The sequence below is a fragment of the Neofelis nebulosa genome, chromosome 6, assembly GCF_028018385.1.
Source record: "Neofelis nebulosa isolate mNeoNeb1 chromosome 6, mNeoNeb1.pri, whole genome shotgun sequence".
In the NCBI taxonomy this organism is placed as follows: domain Eukaryota; kingdom Metazoa; phylum Chordata; class Mammalia; order Carnivora; family Felidae; genus Neofelis; species Neofelis nebulosa.
In genome coordinates this window covers 121,100,821-121,119,722 of record NC_080787.1, presented here as the reverse complement: position 1 = coordinate 121,119,722, position 18,902 = coordinate 121,100,821, and the positions used below count along the sequence as shown (strand labels likewise).

The window sequence follows — 18,902 nt, the reverse complement described above, 5'->3', positions numbered from 1 at the left end:
AGGAGACTGGCTAACTAAATTATGGCATGTTTGTATGACAGAATAGAACAGAGCTGTTAAAGTATGTGTGTGTGTGTGTGTGTGTGTGTGTGTGTGTGTATTTAAAATAACATCCTTTGCAATGAATCCACTTTCTCAAGCTTAGAAATCAATTAATCCTAGAATCAAAGCCCCCCGAATTCCACACCTGGAAGAAACCACAGGTATTATCTTAAAGAGAAGAAGAGTTCACACAGCTAGTTAGGAGGAGTAACCAAACCTAAAATTCAAGGACCCAAATAAAATTGATCATCTTCCCATACACTGAATATAAAAGCAGCACTTACAGAAAAGTACTTAGGGGCGCTGGGGTGGCTAAGTTGGTTAAGCATCAGACTTTGGCTCAGGTCATGATCTCGCGGTTCGTGGGTTCGAGCTCCGTGTCGGGCTCTGTGCTGACAGCTCGGAGCCTGGAGCCTGCTTCGGATTCTGTATCTCCCTGTCTCCCTGACCCTCCCCTGCGCGCGCGCGCTCTCTCTCTCTCTCTCTCTCTCTCTCTCTCTCTCTCTCTCTCTCTCTCAAAAATAAACAAACACTTGAAAATAAAAGAAAAAGTGCTTAACTCAAAGTAACCCTTTCCTTTCCCCTGATCAAAAACATTGTGTTCAACTAACAGTGAGAATGACATTCATGATAATTTTGTAAAAATATCAATTTATGCCATCAATGCCATCAATAAACGAGCAGACACAACTTGGAGTGTTTAGTAAGTTTTAAATGTTCTAATTCTCAACTAATCAAGTGATTATTTTACTAGAAGTGTGAAACTCTCATGTTTTCCGATCTTACTATTCCTAAATTCCATTTCTTTTATATTGGAATCAATGTTCACATAACCTATGTTCCATTTGTTGTATATAAACCGCTAAATTTTTAAAAATTAGGTATCTTCCTACAGCACACATACTCAGTCCTAAGAAATAAATGGTTTTCCACCCCAGATACATTTCAGAATTACCTATGATGAAAAGGAAGAAGCAATAAAGGAAAAAGAAAAAAAAAGTGCTGAGCTTACCTAGGAGATTTTAATCCACAGCTTTGGTTTGGGTTCTATGCACACAGAGGTCGTTTACTCAACTTGTAAGTAACTCTGGTGTGCACTCAGAACTGAGACCCATGGATATCAAATTGTATACTACTGGGGCGCCTGGGGGGCTCAATCTGTTCTGCATCCAACTTTTCTGGGGGGGCTCAATTGGTTCTGCATCCAATGTATATAAATAGTACATTACTGTACATCGATATAGTCCCTAAAACTGTTGCTATCAGCATAAATAAAAGGATTCTTTTTAAAGTTTCCTCACACATACCTTTAAAAATGTTTACGGTAGATCTATCATATCCGGTGATGGTGCCACAATGGTTCCTAGTTTTCATTAACCTGACATCTCGGTTTGGCAATGAGAAGTCATCTATCTAGGATTAATACACTTTAGATACTATAGATAAATCTAATACCTTCTATAATCTAGGTTGGTAGACAATCTGGAGAACTATAATAGTTTAAGGGTTCAATTTCAGAGATAAAATTTAGTTTAGATATTATGAACAGAGGTAACAATAAAATTCTGAGAAGTACCAAATACACTTAAAATGCTATTTGAAATTATGTAAAAATTAATATATGCAAACATTGACATTAATCCTAATCGAAATTCTCACTGTAGAAGCTCAGATGAAATAATTGATTTAAACCTTCATCTTTCGTGGGGCATCTGGGTGGCTCAGTTGGTTAAGCGTCCAACCTCGGCTCAGGTCATGATCTCGCAGTTTGCGAGTTCGAGCCCAGTGTCAGGCTCTGTGCTGACAGCTCAGAGCCTGGAGCCTGCTCTGGATTCTGTCTCCTTTTCTCTCTGCCCCTGCCCCGCTCACACTCTGTCTCTATCTCTCTCAAAAATAAACAAACACTCGGGGTGCCTGGGTGGCTTGGTCTGTTGAGCATCTGACTTCAGCTCAGGTCATGATCTCCAGGGTTGTGGGTTTGAGCCCCGCGTCGGGCTCTGCACTGACAGCTCAGAGCCTGGAGCCTGCTTCAGATTCTGTGTCTCCCTCTCTCTCTGCCCCTCCCCCACTCATGCTCTGTCTCTCCCTCTCAAAAATAAGTAAACATTAAAAAAAATTAAAAAAAAAACACTAAAAAAAATTTTAAACTTCATCTTTTGTAACTTTTACTTTTCAGGCACTGACATATTAAGAAGTTTTAAACAAACAAAAAATCAGACACTTGAGTAATGTTAAGTGACAGTTTTACTCTTGCTGGGGACTATTTTAAAAAAAAATCAAATGCCTAATAAACAACAACAAGGAAGGAAGATAAACATACAACATGAAATATTTAAAAATCTTACAAACCCCAAAAAGACACACAAAATATTTATAATACAAATGTTCCACTTTAAATATACTTATACATAAAAGCAATTCAGCAATAATGTATTTAATAAAAATTCTAAAGAAAATAAGATGATTATGGATCAAAGTATAGTGAAAAAGACTTAACTCACACATATTTAAAACTATAGCTTAGGAAATTGGATATATTTTCACCCAGAAGCATCATTTGGACCCTTTATCAAACCTTAATACATGTTACTGACAGCTTACCAAGAATGAGACAGATAATATTTTAGAAAGCACACTATTCCTTAAAAAAAAAAAAAAAAAAAAAAAAAAAAGGAAAGAGAAAAAAGATTTGGTTGGATTTTCTGTTCATGTGAAAGGCAACTCAGTAAAACACATTTTAGACCCAGGGGCTTATCTCCAGTCTCTTCTGAAATTAAAGCTATATTTGAAAAGGTATAAAGCCAGAAGGACCAATGGAGAAGAAAAGCAGCTGACAGGTAAGAAGTGACAGTGATGTGTGTGGAGGGCGGAAACAGGAGGAGTGTTGACCTACAGGACAGGGTGGGTGGGTCACAGCCCAGGGGTCTGTAGAACAGGCCTGGAGCCCACTGGCTGCAGACCCCAAGGAGGACTCACTCTGGAGGCAGCACACAGGAGAGAAGGGCCCTGAAACACAGCAGTACTGACTCACAGTCAATATGGAGTAGTTACACGCCCTCGGGCTGCTCCCCCACTCCACCCACCATGGTAACTGCCCCTTCAACAACCCAGGCAAAGAGCAGACATTTATCTTGTAGAGAAAAAAATTCCCAAGGCTCTCAATTCTAGAACAGACCTGAACGGGCAATGGGCTGGACAGAAAGCACAGGAACTTGTACAACCAAGAGCCATATATTCCAACCCAGCCATTCTCTTTCTCGCACAGCAACAGCCAGGTTCACTCTTCCCCAGGGAGGACTCTGGCAAAAACTGACAGGCTCCAGAGAAGGACCCAGATGCCAACAAATGGGAACGTCCCTGTGAAAAAGCTGGCTCTTTTGCTTTCTTACGGTGAAGTCTGCTGGTCTGTAAGTCCCACCCATGAAAAACAGTTAACTTTATGAGTGCCTTTTCTTAATGCAGACAGTCAGTCAAGGACTTGATATTTGAGGAGAGGCTCCAATACGACAGCAGAAACTTGGAGGAAATAAGCAGAGGACAGAAGAAAAACCATCACTAGTATCCTCAGATAAGAAACAATATTGTTTCAAGAAATAAAAAGATGATGCCATTTAAAAAGGGGGAGGAGGGGCGCCTGGGTGGCTCAGTCGGTTAAGCGGCTGACTTCAGCTCAGGTCACGATCTTGCGGTCCGTGAGTTCGAGCCCCGCGTCGGGCTCTGGGCTGATGGCTCGGAGCCTGGAGCCTGCTTCCAATTCTGTGTCTCCCTCTCTCTCTGCCTCTCCCCCGTTCATGCCCTGTCTCTCTCTGTCTCAAAAATAAATAAAACGTTAAAAAAAAATTTTTTTAAAAATTAAAAAAAATAAAAAAATAAAAAATAAATAAAAAGGGGGAGGAGGCTAGAAAATAGGAAAAAACGCTTAAAAATTAAAAAAATCAGAATTGTAATTAAAAATGCAACATAAAAATATTTTTTAAAACATGGGGTGCCTGGGTGGCTCAGTCAGTTAAGTGTCCAGCTTCAGCTCTCTGTTGTTAGCACAGAGCCCCTTTTGGATCCTCTATCTCCCTCTCTCTCTGCCCCTCCCCGCTCACACATTCTCTCTCTGAAAGATAAACATTAAAAAAGTTTTTAAAAAAAGCAACCTGGGTTTTGAAAAATAGAGTAGATATCTCTCTAAACAAGTAGAATAAAAAAAATCAGAGAAGCATAAAAAGAAAGTTCAAGAAAATCAAGGGGTCAATTCAAAAGGTTTAACAACCAGAGCTGCAGGACTTCCAGAAAGAGAAGACACAGGATGACAACAGGGAGTCATCAACTAGTAATACAAGAAACATGTGCAAAAACTGGAGGACATGAAACTCCACAGTAAAAAGCCCGAGTACTCTGCATGAGTACTCACCCAGAGCAGAACAACTGGTATGGCCTTAGAGGTCTAAGGTCAGTCGATATGGATGTGAGAAGACAGCAGAACAAGGCTTTCAATTTCTGAGGGAAAATGGCTCCCTACCTAGAATTCTACACCTAGTCATAGTATGAATCAAATGTAAGACTAGTAATATTGATATTTCCAGATGTGCAAGGAGCCAAAAGCAGAGGCTTTTCATATACCCTTTCTTAGAAGGTTACAAAAAGATGTGTTTCAACATGATAAGAGAACACTAAGAAAAACAAGTATGTGATTCAAAAAAACAGAAATAAAGGAAGAAAGAAATAAAGGAAGAAAAAAAGAAGAGAAAAGGAAAGAAAAGAAAAGGAAAGGAAAGAAAAGAAAAGAAAAAAGAAAGAAAGAAAGAAAGAAAGAAAAAGAAAGAAAAACACAACATAGTCTGCCAGCAAAGAGCAGTCTCAGGATGAAAGTTCAGGATAAGGCTTAGAGAACTATCCAGATTACCATGGGCGACTGCTAAGTCGTAGGAAAAAGAGTCAAGAAAGAAAAGATACAGACAGAAGGCTTATTAAAAATACACTTGGGAGCGCCTGGGTGGTTCAGTTGGTCAAGCATCTGCCTCTTGATTTTGGTTCAGGTCATGATCTCAAGGTTCGTGGGTTCAAACCCCAGGTTGGGCACTGTGCTGGCAGTGTGGGGAGCCTGCTTGGGATTCTCTCTCTCCCTCTCTTTCTCTGCCTCTCCCCTGCTCGTTCTCTCCTTCCCTCCCCCCCTCTCAAAAATAAATAACCATTTAAAAATATATATACTTGGGCTTTTGACAGAAAGACACATCAGATTTATTGGAGCACTTGTAAACATCTGATACTACGAGCACAGAAAATTTAAAAAACCATAACACAAGAAACTATTGACTCCAGAAAAAAAAAAATGTCATAAGAAAAAAACTGTTCTGCTCAGCAGCCAACAGGATTTATTTACTCATGAGAAGATGAATACAGAAGACTGAGAAAACATTTTAAAAACATGTGAAGTCGCTAGTGAAAAGATACAGTGAAGGAACGGATATGGTAAGAGCTTAATCCAGAACTACCCTAACAGGAAGGAAATACACTGGACCTAAAATTGATGGGGCTGAGAAAACAGCAGAACACAGATATTATTTCAGAAAATTAGGGATAAAATGTCAGAAGAAGCAGCTAAAAAAAAAAAAAAAAAAAGGAAAATTCCTGCCTGTGAGGAAGCAGAAGTGAGTGTGGGGAGGGACGGGGCGGGCCTGTAGTATGTTCTAACTCTCCCCAGAACATACAGATGAGAGCAAAAACATTTTGCTTGTTTTCTTTCAGCATCTGGTGAAATACATGTGTTTTAAAATGTTTACCTGTAATAACTTAAGGCATAAAATATATTATATCATGTAGCCTAAAAAGGTTGATCTTATTTAGCTGAAGAGTTGATTCTATACCCAAGAAACTTAAAATATTAAGCTGCGCTAAGGACTTAGTCTCTATATACTCTTTTTCCTCCTGAATAATAAAGATAAGCATTCTTGCTTCGTCATCTCCCACAGCATTAGAAAAACTCCTACTAATGAAAGCTTTTTATAGTCTCAGAAGTCTGATGAATCCTGAAACTGGGTCATCGTCACCTGTTCGCTGATCTTTTGAGGACTTCATAAACACACAGGTACTTGTTCAGTGGTTCACCTTTAGCTATGAAATTTATACCACTAACTGTGAAAAGATAATTGTCAACTACACACCTCATAGCCAGCTCTGTTTTGGGTGTTAAACAACCAGGATGTTGTATTGGAAAGAGAATTTGCCTAACTAAAAAGTTAGTCCACACTTTTCCTATTAACTAACTGAACTACCCACTTTAGAGTACTTGACCTCTCCGGGTCAAAAACGTTCTCACATGTAAAATCAGAGTTAATCTAATTTTTTTTTTTTTTTTTTTTACTATTACAGTAATTAATATGTGTTCCTGAAGCCAGGTAACTAAAAACAAAACAAACAAAAACAAAAAACAAAACAAAACAAACACACCCAAAACCTCATCATTTATAATTCATTTAGAATTATAAAAAATCATTTATAATCACTCATAATCTTAGCACCCCAAGAGAAGAACTGTCATTATTTTGGTTAAGTTTCTTTCCATAATATTCTTTAAAAAAACAATACCAGACATCATACAGAATAGTAAACCTGAGTTTACTATTGGCAAGTTTTTCACTTGCCAATATTAAATATTTTTCTTAAATATTTACCATCATATACAGTAATTTACTTTACCTATAGCTTACTGTGCTTGTTTGCAATCTTAAATACTATAAACTGCTATTTTTTCCTTATAGTTTTTATCCTTGCATATTCCCTTTGGTTAATTCTCCTAACATGAATTCCTAGGACTGAGATTCTTGAATTAAAGGGCAAACAACCTTCAAGACTTTTGTGCTTCACCAAACTGCTCTTTAGTGGCTGAGACACGTTCTATTCCTACCAGCTACACATGAAAAAAAAATACAGAAAAATACAAGAAAACACACGAAAAAAATAAACTTTTCATGCACCTAAACCAAAACACTTATTTTTTGTTCAATTCTGACCAATTTGATTTTTAAAAATAGTATCTTGCTTAGTTCTACATTTCTTTGAATCACTAGCCTAGGTTATCTAAAAAATACTTCTAGTCCTAAAATACTCTGATTGCTTTATGACTTCTACTATCACACCAAGGACAATTAATAGGAAAATACACTTGAAAAAGGTTAACAGACTCTGCACTGTTTATAATTTCCAAACCACTGCATGATTATATAATCTTAAAAATAGCTAATTAAACATTAAAATTTCTGTTTTATACAAAACCACATTGATACACGTTTTCCATGTTCTTCTATAATTTTTTATATATTATCTCATTACAGATAGATGAATATGTGATTTATTTTTTATTTGTTTTTAAAGTTTTTAATGTTTATTTATTTTTGAGAGAGAGAAAGAGAGAGAGCGTAAGTGGGTGAGGGGCAGAGAGGGAGACATAGAATCCGAAGCAGGCTCCAGGCTTCGAGCTGCCAGCACTGAACCCGATGTGGGGCTCGAATCTATGAACTGCGAGATCATGACCTGAATGAAGTCAGGTGCTTAACCGACTGAGCCACCCAAGCGCCCCAATATTTATTTTTTTAAAGAGCATAAATTTCAACTCCTAGAGTTTAGGGCTGTGACTTAGTTCTGCCACTGCCAGAATTAATAAGTAATTCATCAACTCTTCCTGAGCCTCCGCTTCCCAGATAAAATCGTGATTGTCACATAAACCCCCCTGCACTGTCACCACCACATATGTTGAATAGTGGAAGAATGCTGTTAGCTGGTAAGGGTCGGCAAGACATCACGTAGATCTAACATCTTGCTGTTTTCACAGTGAAGTAAGTGGAATGAACAGGGCTCTCGTTTGAGGCCGAAGGAAACACAGAAGCCAGAACCAGAGATAACTTCTAGCTCCTCACCTGGAACAGCTGTCACACTTCACTTCATCACCCGGGACACGACAGACCGAAGCCACCTTCCTGAACATTTGCTTACCCTCTGAGAGGTACTTCGCTTTTATTAATCCAAATCTAATTAAAACCTGACTTTCTTATACAATCATTTCTCTTTCCTTGTCCTACATGAAAGGGCTATCCTTCTTTACTTTTCTTCTGAAAATTCTACATCTAATATAGCCCCATCAAAATTAATCTTCAAGTTTTCAAAAAAAGAGCATTGTATTGGAGAATGATGCACTGTATTCAGAAGAAATCCCTTGCTTATCTATGACTTTTCACATTCTGAGTGTGTGCTCGGAAAAAGAAAGTAGATACAACATATTAAATGTCAGTCATAAAGAGAACTTCTTGCATAGATTAAAGGAAAACACTGGATAAATACTGACAAAGATGTACAGCCACTTTATTTTCATATTCTTGTAGTCTTACTGATTTAATTCTAGGACTTCACAAATTAAGTATCTGCCGAAGTTTCCATCCAAGTTATCTTGTAACAAAAGACAAAACAGAACCACAACAGAGAACACTCACTTTTATTCGGTGATCATCCGTGTCTGCAACTGTTGCTACTCTAATAAACATAGGATTTCTCTTGTCTATGACTTCAAGCTTCATTTTTTTCTGGAATCCATGTGGAGGTTTCTGCCATACAGAAAATTTTACATGGTAAGATTCAGAGGAAGAGAAAGTAGGCTCTGTGTCACAAAGACAGAATAATAAGCTATTTACAGAATCGACCTTCAAACTCCCAAGTTCCTACAGTAGCTTTGGACCTCATTGTCCTTATCAAAAAAACACAATCTCAAATCACACGGCCAAACCCTGAAGCAAGAGAAACAGCCTGAGCACCCAGCCGGAGGAAACAGAAAGCAAAAGACCTTAAGAGAAAATGAAAAATATTGTGGATATTTGATTAGGCATAGGGAAGGCAAGAAGTTTTTCTCGTTAGTTAGAAGGAGGTGTCTTGAGGGGCGCCTGGGTGGCTCAGTCGGTTAAGCCTCTGACTTTGGCTCAGGTCGTGCGTGATCTCACCGTTTGTGAGTTTGAGCCTTGCGTCGGGCTCTGTGCTGACAGCTCGGAGCCTGGAGCCTGCTTTGGATTCTGTGTCTCCCTCTCTCTCTGCCCCTCCCCTGCTCATGCTCTGTCTCTCTCTCTCTCTCAAAAATAAATAAACATTAAAAAAAAATTTTTACAAAAAAGGAGGAGGCATCCTGGCAAAAATCAACAAGCATAAAAATTATTTATGAAAACAGAAGAAAGAACATTAAAGTGGCAGAGATGTGACAGAGACTAGAAATGGCCAAGAGAACAAAAAGCAGGAGACGTCTTTAGAGAAAGAAAATTAGCCATCAAAACGTATGGGATGCAATCACTCTTGTAAGAACAGGAATGAGAAAGGAAGACCTCTCCTCCCACACCTTAGCCAGCTCCACCTCAGGACTCAGCAGAAACCTGTAAACCTCCGGAAAAGTTGCAGGATGTCGAAGGCAAGCTCAAGGGTATGTTGGGTAAATTGCTTAAACCATCTGAGCCTCACACCCCTGTTCTGTGAAGTGGTTGTAACAAAACTGTGGCTCGGAGAATTAAGTGTGAAAATTACTCAAAGGATAAAAAACAATCAATGCCAGGCACCTAAAGGCCAAACTAGGGAAATTGTAGTTTTCTCTCAGGTCTCAGTGTGACACGAGATATGCAGACTGATCTTGATACGATTTTATCGAGTTCAAGCAAAGAGCAATGCGGTTCTTTGTATAGCTTGAGATAAAGTTAGAGAGTCAGGTAAAAATTCCTAAGAAAGGCAGAACTCTAATTATCCATTTTTAAATCCTAAATTTACTATCAGATGGAACCATACACATTCTTTTACATGGCTTTTCTTCACGTAATATACTTATTTTCTCAAAAATATTTCATGTTCTTTTTTTTTTTTCTATTATTTGGGCCCACATCCCTAATTAATTCTATCATTAGAAACCCTAGCAATTTATATACAATAAATCATTTTAACAAGTGTTACTTATGATAGACTATGCTACATTAAAAACATTCTTAAAATTCTTAACATATTCTTCTTTAAATTTATGAAAAAATAGAAATAATTAAGCAAGTTGTTGGAAAAACGAAAAAAATTTAAAATGCCTCTCATCATTTATTCTTCCCTTACCGAGAAATGAGGTTTCCTTTGAACCTTAACAAGTTATATGTAAGATGCAAGGACTCTGGGTTAGAAAGATACTGCAATAAAAGCAAATGGCCTTATATTTTGATAATCAAACATGCTGATTAATAGCAATAAAAAGAAAAACAGCATGCAGCTTGCCATAAACAAATCCAAAGGAATTCTCAAACACAATTTTTATTAGAAAACAATGTCCTGCCTTGTTTCGGTTTTTCAGAGTATCTAGCTGGAAAAACAGAAGTTTGCTGTAGGATCACAACAACTCATTCCACACCAATTCAAGCAGTTATTTTCCAAGGAAACAAGTTCAAAATGAGGCCAACGACAAAAAATCTCTGTAATAATTTTGACTTTCAAAATTGTAAGAAGTCAAAAACATCTTTTGTGGTCTTCTGTTTCCCTCTTCTTCCTCTTTCTGGCTCAGTAGTACTGTCTCTTTCTGTTCTGCAATTTCAATGAATGAACACTATTGCCAACACAAATGAAAGAAATAGTGTAAAATGTATTAACTCACCACTTTGAAAGCTCTTGCAGGGGCAGGTAAAGAATTGGTTTCTTCTAAGTATTTATCCCAAGAAAAATGTTTCACATTTGGATAACCTAAGAAAGAAAAAAGAAAACTCTGTTAGGTTTAACCAGAATGACAGAACCACAAACTGACCTATAAAATTATGAGATATTGTTACCATAATCTAGGAAATTACGTTCATGTTCCAAATAACTTTAAAGTGAATAACACACTCAGACCTAACTGTAATAATTACTTTCATCTTGATCATGACTCCTCTTCTATGTTTTAAATGAAAATATAACATATACATATATGTATAATTTATATTCTTGGTAAGTCCTATATACAGATATACACACACTAACAAAAATGCCCTTTAATGTGCAATTCTATTTCTACTAATATAAAATCTCATGCACACAAAGACAAATGCACAGCTGTCAATGAAAAAGTGTAAAAATAAGTTTAATAACAATATAGAAAATGTGCAAATATATATATAGTACATATGAAATAGAAAGCATTTATTAAAAAGAATAAAGCAGACTTACATACACTAATATGTGAAATATTCCAGATATGTCATCATACTGTTAGGTCAAACAAGCACAATCAAGTCATGGAACACCATTCATAAAATAAAATATGCAGAAAGAACTATCCCTCCTTCCTCCTGCCCCCTTTTGTTTCCTCCAGAGTCCAAAATCCATTAGGCAGACATGAGCAGGAATTAATAGTGACTCAGTGTGGTGGGAAACTGGCTACTTAAAAAGGACTGAAAAAAATTGTAAATATACTGCAGATAAAGGAAGGCAGGTTTCTCACTGACCGAAAAAAGAGAGAAAGTAGGAAACTAGAATAAACTTTGTGGTCTTGGATATGAATTGGAGCTAAGGATATAATTCTTTGTTTTCAATGTCGAAATAGGTACAGAAATATGCATAAATATAACTTTTTTACATGAACGTATTTCCTAACTATATCCTCCGAGAAACAGAGGCAGCGTCACACCGTAGCCATCACCACATCCACTGTTTAGATTTTAGCTTGAATCAGGGAAAGTACGAGATAAGCCTTGCTGTGCCAGAAAGAATGAAGTTCTCAAAGAACATGTCAAAGGACATGGTAACTGACTTAAAGGGACTCTCACGCACCAAATCTGGGAAAATCGGGACATGAAAGTAAGCAATGCTGGTTATGGCTTATAACCCCTTGATGAAAATAGTAATATATGAATCCATGCAGACAGAAATAAATTAACCAAAGAATAAAGAGGAAGATGAAAAAGCTATTCTTTGCAGAATAATAACAACTGCTTATGTACAAGGAATGACGGTATAAAAAATTAGCATTTAGCAACTGTCAGAATAATAATTCGTACGAGAAATATCAACAGATGTTAAAACTAGTGAGTGACATGGGGACGAAGCACAGGGTATTTATACAATCTCCAAGTATCTCTCCACAAAATGCTTAGTACTTACAGAGAAAAAAATAACTATGTTAGTGGAGAAGTGAAGAAGTAATTGACCATCTTGGTCAATTAACGGTAAAAGATCAATAGTGAGACGAACTGACATCCGCTCAGGATGCAGGGAGCAAACGGTGCTGTTTCTGTGATATTCCTGCCCAAATACAGAACCTGGATCCAATCATGAGGAAAACGCCAAGCATACCCAAATTCAGCAGCATTCTACAAAATGACTAATCTCTAATTCCCAGACACACTGACGTCATGAAAGTCGAGGAGAGCCTAACTGAAGGAGAGTAGAGGGATATGACAACCGAGTGCAATGTCTGATCCTTTTGCTACAAATGACATCACTGGTATAACTGATGAACTTGAATGAGTCTCTGGGTCAAGGGTATCGATGACTTCCATACTGTTCTTTCAACTTTTCTGTACATTTGAAATTATTTCAAAGTAAAAGCTTAAAACTTTTTTTTTAATGTTTTATTTATTTTTGAGAGAGACAGAGCGCGAGTGGGGGAAGGGCAGAGAGAGGAGGAGACACAGAATCTGAAGCAGACTCCAGGTCCTGAGCTGTCAGCACAGAGCCCAACGTAGGGCTCGAACTCACAAACTGTGAGATCATGACCTGAGCCAAAGTCGGTCACTTAACCGACTGAGCCACCCAAGCGCCCCACAAAATAAAAGTTTAAAAAGTATGCAAATATATTTCTATAAATACAAATATTTTACAACATATTTTTAAGGAATGTATCTTGCCCAGTTTAAATAATATTAAAGCTGATTGTACACGCATGGGTGTTTGTGTATAAATAGAAGCAGAATGATTTTTCTGTAGAGATACAAGGACAAACTCAAACTATTATGAGACAGAACAACTGTTGTCTCTACTTTCAGTCTAAATTAAAAAAAATTTTTTTTAATGTTTATTTTTGAGAGAGAGAGAGCGCAAGTGGGAAGGGGGCAGAGAGAGAGACACACATACAGAATCCGAAGCAGGCTCCAGCCTGAGCTGTCAGCACAGAGCCTGACACGGGGCCTGAACTCACGAGCTGTGAGATCACGACTTGAGCTGAAGTCGGACGCTTAACCGACTGAGCCACCCAGGTGTCCCAAACGTTCTAAATTTTTAAAAACAAGCATGTATTAATGCAAAATTGGATAATTCAAGATAAAAATCATTTTAAAAAGTCATAAAGGCTTTAATTTTGGAAACAGGAGATAATGCTACATATTTGGGAAAAAACATGAACGTGGGGAGTCCAGCAGGGCTGATCCATGAATTAACAGGAGGGGCAGAAGAGCTGCTGTCTAGGAACAGTAAGTGACTACGGTCCTGCTCAGACAGGACATCAGAGACCCTGCCAGGAAGCTGCCCTCAGAGAACAGGGACTGGACAAAGGGCATCTTTTTTGTCATAGCACCAAGGTAATATCAGCATAGGCCTTACAAACCGTTATTTGACAGTTTCTTTTTAAACTTGTGTGTGTGTGTGTGTGTGTGTGTGTGTGTGTGTGTGTGTGGTAAAATATACAGCATGTAAAATAAATGATTTTAACCATTTTTAGGTGTACAATCAGTGGTGTTTACTATACTCACATTGCTGTGTTTGGCACTTTGAACATGAAATTTAGATTTTTTTTTTTTTTTCAACGTTTTTTTTTATTTATTTTTGGGACAGAGACAGACAAAGCATGAACGGGGGAGGGGCAGAGAGAGAGGGAGACACAGAATCGGAAACAGGCTCCAGGCTCCGAGCCATCAGCCCAGAGCCTGACGCGGGGCTCGAACTCACGGACCGCGAGATCGTGACCTGGCTAAAGTCGGACACTTAACCGACTGCGCCACCCAGGCGCCCCGAAATTTAGATTTTTTAAATGTGTCGAAAAGCTATGTTTTTCTTCTCTTCCACTGAAATGAAAGTCCACAGAGGACTTGGTGATTGGCTTCGCATTAGAAGTCAGCAATAATGGGGGCGCCTGGGTGGCTCAGTCGGTTAGGTGGCCGACTTCGGCTCAGGTCATGATCTCGCGGTCTGTGAGTTCGAGCCCCGTGTCGGGCTCTGTGCTGACAGCTCAGAGCCTGGAGCCTGTTTCAGATTCTGTGTCTCCCTCTCTCTCTGACCCTCCCCTGTTCATGCTCTGTCTCTCTCTGTCTCAAAAATAAATAAACGTTAAAAAAAAAAAAATTAAAAAAAAAAAAAAAAAAGAAGTCAGCAATCATGCCTTCCGCCACCCGTTCCCACAGTACTTAAGCCAGTGCTGTGACGACATAACCAAGCACTGTTACTCACTGGTTCTGTGTTTATTTACCAGACTTCTGATTATGACCATAAAGGTGGTAAAGAAAAAAATAAATGGACCAATACCAAACTGGGAAATCCTTACAGCAACTCCGATGGTAACACTGACACCAGGTAAGTGTGCGATCGACATTCACTGACTGCTAACAGTATGTGAGCCACAGGACACAGGAGAGCTGTCCAGGAAAACCTTCCAGGCAGCTCCATGTCTGAGCCAGGCAACTGTTAGTGTCTTGCTTTACTAACACTTTATGGTTTAAGTTAATGCTCTTTCATTTTCAAAACAGCTCTACAAATCAGTGAAGGACAGAGGCTTTGGTTCCTTAACCTAGGAGAAAACTCAGAAAGCGGAAGGGACTCATCTCAGGCATCCCTGGGATGGTTGGTCCCCTGGCTGAGGAACTGATCAGACACAAAGACACAGCACCACGGAACTGGAAACAAGCTTCCCCATGAAATCAGCTATTCGAATGGAATGAGACAAGTATCGGAAGCTCTAAACTGAGGCTTTGATGCATCTGTGCTGCCGGCAACATCCACAAATTGGCTCTTAGCCAGCCGAGGGGCTACCCTTTGCCTGTGATGACGGAAGTTTGCATCACTCACGTGAGTACCCATAAGCAACAGGGCAGTTGATGCCCTGTATCAGCTGATGGCCCTGTCTTTTCACCCAGTGATAGCCCTGGCACCTTCAACAGCGACACAACTCGGAAACTGTCTTGGTTATGATGAAGCCAAAGAATCCGTTCTTCGGCATAAGAAAATAAACTCAACATGACATAAAACAAAGAAACAATTCGACAGCAGGTACACTGTTCTCCATCACAGAGACAGCGAAGCTGAGAAGGGGCCGCGGGGCCAGAGGCAGATGGCTGAAGTACCTGGAAACTGCAGAAAACGAACAAGAGGTACTACCAGCATAAAGGTGCAAAATCTGTTTTGGAGACTACACTCCAATAGAAAAAGGAAAACTGAATGTGGAAGTTCTGATCCAGGTCAAAAAAAAAAAAAAAATCTAAAGCCTCAAGTACTCACTTAAATGTGAACATTGTACTTTTGTCACAATTGACTGTGACATGTGGGTCAAGGCTCCACCCACAAATGCGGTCCCCTATGTCCACTTCTCTACATTCACTAAAGCTTTAGACACCTGACTTCTGTGGTCAGATGATATATTTAAATGTGTATGAACGAAAAGTCTAAAAATGAATGACAACTTGAGAAATAAAGATCTTTTTAAAAAGAACTTCTCATTTTCCAAAGAAGACAACCTTTGATACTCTGTTATGGACCAAGCCAATGTATATACTTTCAGGTGTATCAGGGGTCAGCAAACTACCACCCGACCAGCTGCCTGTTCTTTGCAAGTAAAGATTTACTGCAAAGCAACTAGGTTCATTCATTTCTTATCGTCTGGGCTGCTTCGTGCATTAAAACTGGAATTGAGTAGTTCTGACAGAGATGTATGGCCTACAAAGCCAAAGTTATGTACTATCTGGCCCTTTACAGAAAAAGTTTGCAGACTCCTGATGCATATGAAGAATAATGTTAGACACATAATAAACACAAACCTGGAGGAGTAATAAGTGTTCTTCTATGTTCTTTACACCACCCGACTGGATGAATGTGTGGGCTCGATGCTTCACACCTGTAGGTTATATAAATCACAAAACTGTAACGATCAGGATCAATTCTCAAATACAAATAAATGTGTACATAAATAATCATATACACAGGCAAGCTAAAATTATTTCAGCATCTCTAAGGGCAAACGTGCAAGAAGCACGAAGCTCGATCACCCTCGAAAAACAAACACGCTTCTATCATCTGTTAGAATGGCAGCGGCCAGGTATTAAGAGGAGGTATTCCTTTCCTTTCCTCACCTCTTTCTTCTCCTCTCTCTCATCTTTCCTTCAGTCAGGCATGTATTTTTGCAAGACCTCTTTATCACTATGCCTTATCTGGCATCTGATTCGTTGCTCCTAATCAGACTTGTTCCATGTAGTCCTCATCGTACACACAACTCATTTCATTCATTCATTTGCTCACTCACTCATTCAAACACTGAGTGTTTATAATGCACCAGACACTGGGACAGGCACTGAGGAGACAGCAGCACATAAAACACATACGAAGTTCCCGCTTTTGTGGAGTCTGCGGTATTCCGGGAAGAGATAGGAAACAAATTAACAAAATAAATACTCTGGTGGCACAACGGATGCAGACAAGAGGTGGAAGAAGGAAGCAGAGAGCAAACATGGAAAGATACTCCTTTACACGGCACAGTCACGGTGGCCTCTCAAATAAGGTGACACCTGAAGAAAGTGGAGAAAGAACTGAGCCACTCAAATGCACACTAGAAAGCCAATCCATGCAGAGAGGACGCAAGTACAAAGGCTGTGTGTGGGGTGGGAGTCTCACAGCTGGGTCAGGAACACACTGAGGGAAGCAGAGAACAGGAAATAATATCAGGAAGGGCCTTTAGGCATGGTAAGGTCTTGGGATTTTATTCAGAGAAAAATGATGTTTACTACAGTATCATGTAGGGGGTTTTAGGCTGAAGAGTGGCATAATCTAATTCATGTTTTTAAAGTAATTATTGTGACTGCTTTGCAGACAACTAACCACATTGGAAACCGAGATGAGGCTTTTGCAAGAGTTGATGATGGAGGCCTGAACCAGAGTGCCGGTGGTGAAGACAATAAGAAGCGATCATGTTTTTGGGTCTGTATTTTCAAGGAAGCACCAACAGGATATACTGGTAGATTTGATACAGAATGTGAGTGATGTGAAGAAGTCAGGAACATCCCAAGGTTTGGGGCAGGGGCCACCAGAAGAATGTAGGACCATTTCCTGAGACAGGAAGACTAGAGACACAGTCTATGGCATTCCAAATGGTGAATGGAGAGGTTTTTTGCTTTTTGTTTGTTTTATCAATATGTTTGACAAACAGGTAAAGAAGTCAAACAGATAATGAGCATGAAAATCTGGAGTTCAAACACAAGATCAAGGGTAAAGATGTAACTGTGGGAGCATGAGCATTTGGGATGATGTCTAAGGTCATGAACAGAGATGAGGCCATCCAGAGAATGAGTACAGAGAGAGAACAGAAGAAGTAGGAGGCAAAGAAGCCCAAGAAAAAATGACTAGAAAATAAGAGAAGGAAAGCAAGAAGAAAGAAATCAACTAAGTTAAATGCTCACGCTAGATCAAAGAACAAGAACTGATTACTGGATTTACCAATGTAAAGTTCATTAACATTCTTGGCAAGGGCTGTTCTGGTGGAGCTGGGAATAAGAAAGGGCAAAAGCTGGAACAGGGTGGGTTTAAGAGAAAATGGAAGGACAGCAGACAGAGTCAGCTTGTACAGAAAACATATTCATTCAAGTAGCTGTTTTAAAAGGAAACAGAGACCTGTAACATTAGACAGCAAAAGGAAACTTTTGTTTTTTGTTTTTGTTTTTTTTGTTTTTTCAAGTTGGGAAATACTCAAGGGGAAGCTGAGTGAAGAATATATGTAAATTCTCTGTACTACTTTTTTAAAAGTAAACTCTATCCCCAACGAGGGGCTCAAACTCATGACTGTGAGATCAAGCATCGCATGCTTTACCGACTGAGCCAGCCAGGCACCGCACTCTACACTATTTTTTAAGTTTAAAATTACTTTAAAATAAAACTCTTTTTAAAAGATGGGAACTATTACTTCGTTTATTTAAGAAATACATGCTGACCAACTACCATGATCAGGGTAGTGTTCTATGTGCTAGGGCTCCCCCAGTTATCAAAAAAACCTGCTAAATCCTTTCTCCTGTTTGGATACTGGTAGAAATAATCAACAAAGAGGGATGACCTGGTGAGGAAATGGAACCCTGTGTGTGAGACTGGGCCCCTGAGGCAGGGACAGGCACACCCACCGTCACAGAGAGGGTCCTGTCGATGGGTAGAGATCAGGAATACACCCACCAGACAACAGTGGGAGCACGAGGACGCCTCCCCTGACTGTCTTTTTCTTCAATGACCAGGACACAGGGCTATCAGTGGAGAGGGAGGGTGGGAAATGGAGGTTAAGAGACGTCTGGGGGAAAAAGGAGTGGAACTGAGTGGTATGGAAGAACAAACAGGAATCTGTTTAGTAGGATTGTGGGGCAGGCCTTAGAGCTCACCGAAGGGTAGCAGTCATGAATGTGAAGTCAGACCAGTGAGCATGTCGTGCCTTTCTCTAGCCACATTCAACCACTCAGGCACAAGCATGAGGTAGGCACAAAGTTAGTTGAACCAGGGTTGGGGTTTTGCCAGGTAAACACAACATAAGGCAGTGGAGGCTATAGTCACAAAGGAATAGTTATAACAATACTACAAAATAAATGTAGAGGCATCTAGAGACAGATCACAATTAAAATCTGTAAAGGACAAAAAAAAAGAAAAAAAAAAAAGTTGGTAGAACAATCCCCATT

General features: G+C 39.2%; 1 protein-coding gene across 12 annotated transcripts in view; it reads right to left on the bottom strand.

Annotated features, from left to right (window-relative positions):
• The window catches only part of L3MBTL3 (L3MBTL histone methyl-lysine binding protein 3), a 129,478-nt gene that overhangs the window by 49,610 nt on the left and 60,966 nt on the right, over positions 1 to 18,902 (bottom strand). For all 12 annotated transcript variants that reach the window (XM_058735230.1, XM_058735224.1, XM_058735225.1 and 9 more), the window contains 3 exons: positions 16,020 to 16,096; positions 10,679 to 10,764; positions 8,517 to 8,627 (listed from right to left, as the gene is read on the bottom strand). In XM_058735230.1, coding sequence (XP_058591213.1) covers positions 8,517 to 8,627; positions 10,679 to 10,764; positions 16,020 to 16,096 — 274 coding nt within the window. The remainder of the gene's footprint in view (positions 1 to 8,516; positions 8,628 to 10,678; positions 10,765 to 16,019; positions 16,097 to 18,902) is intronic.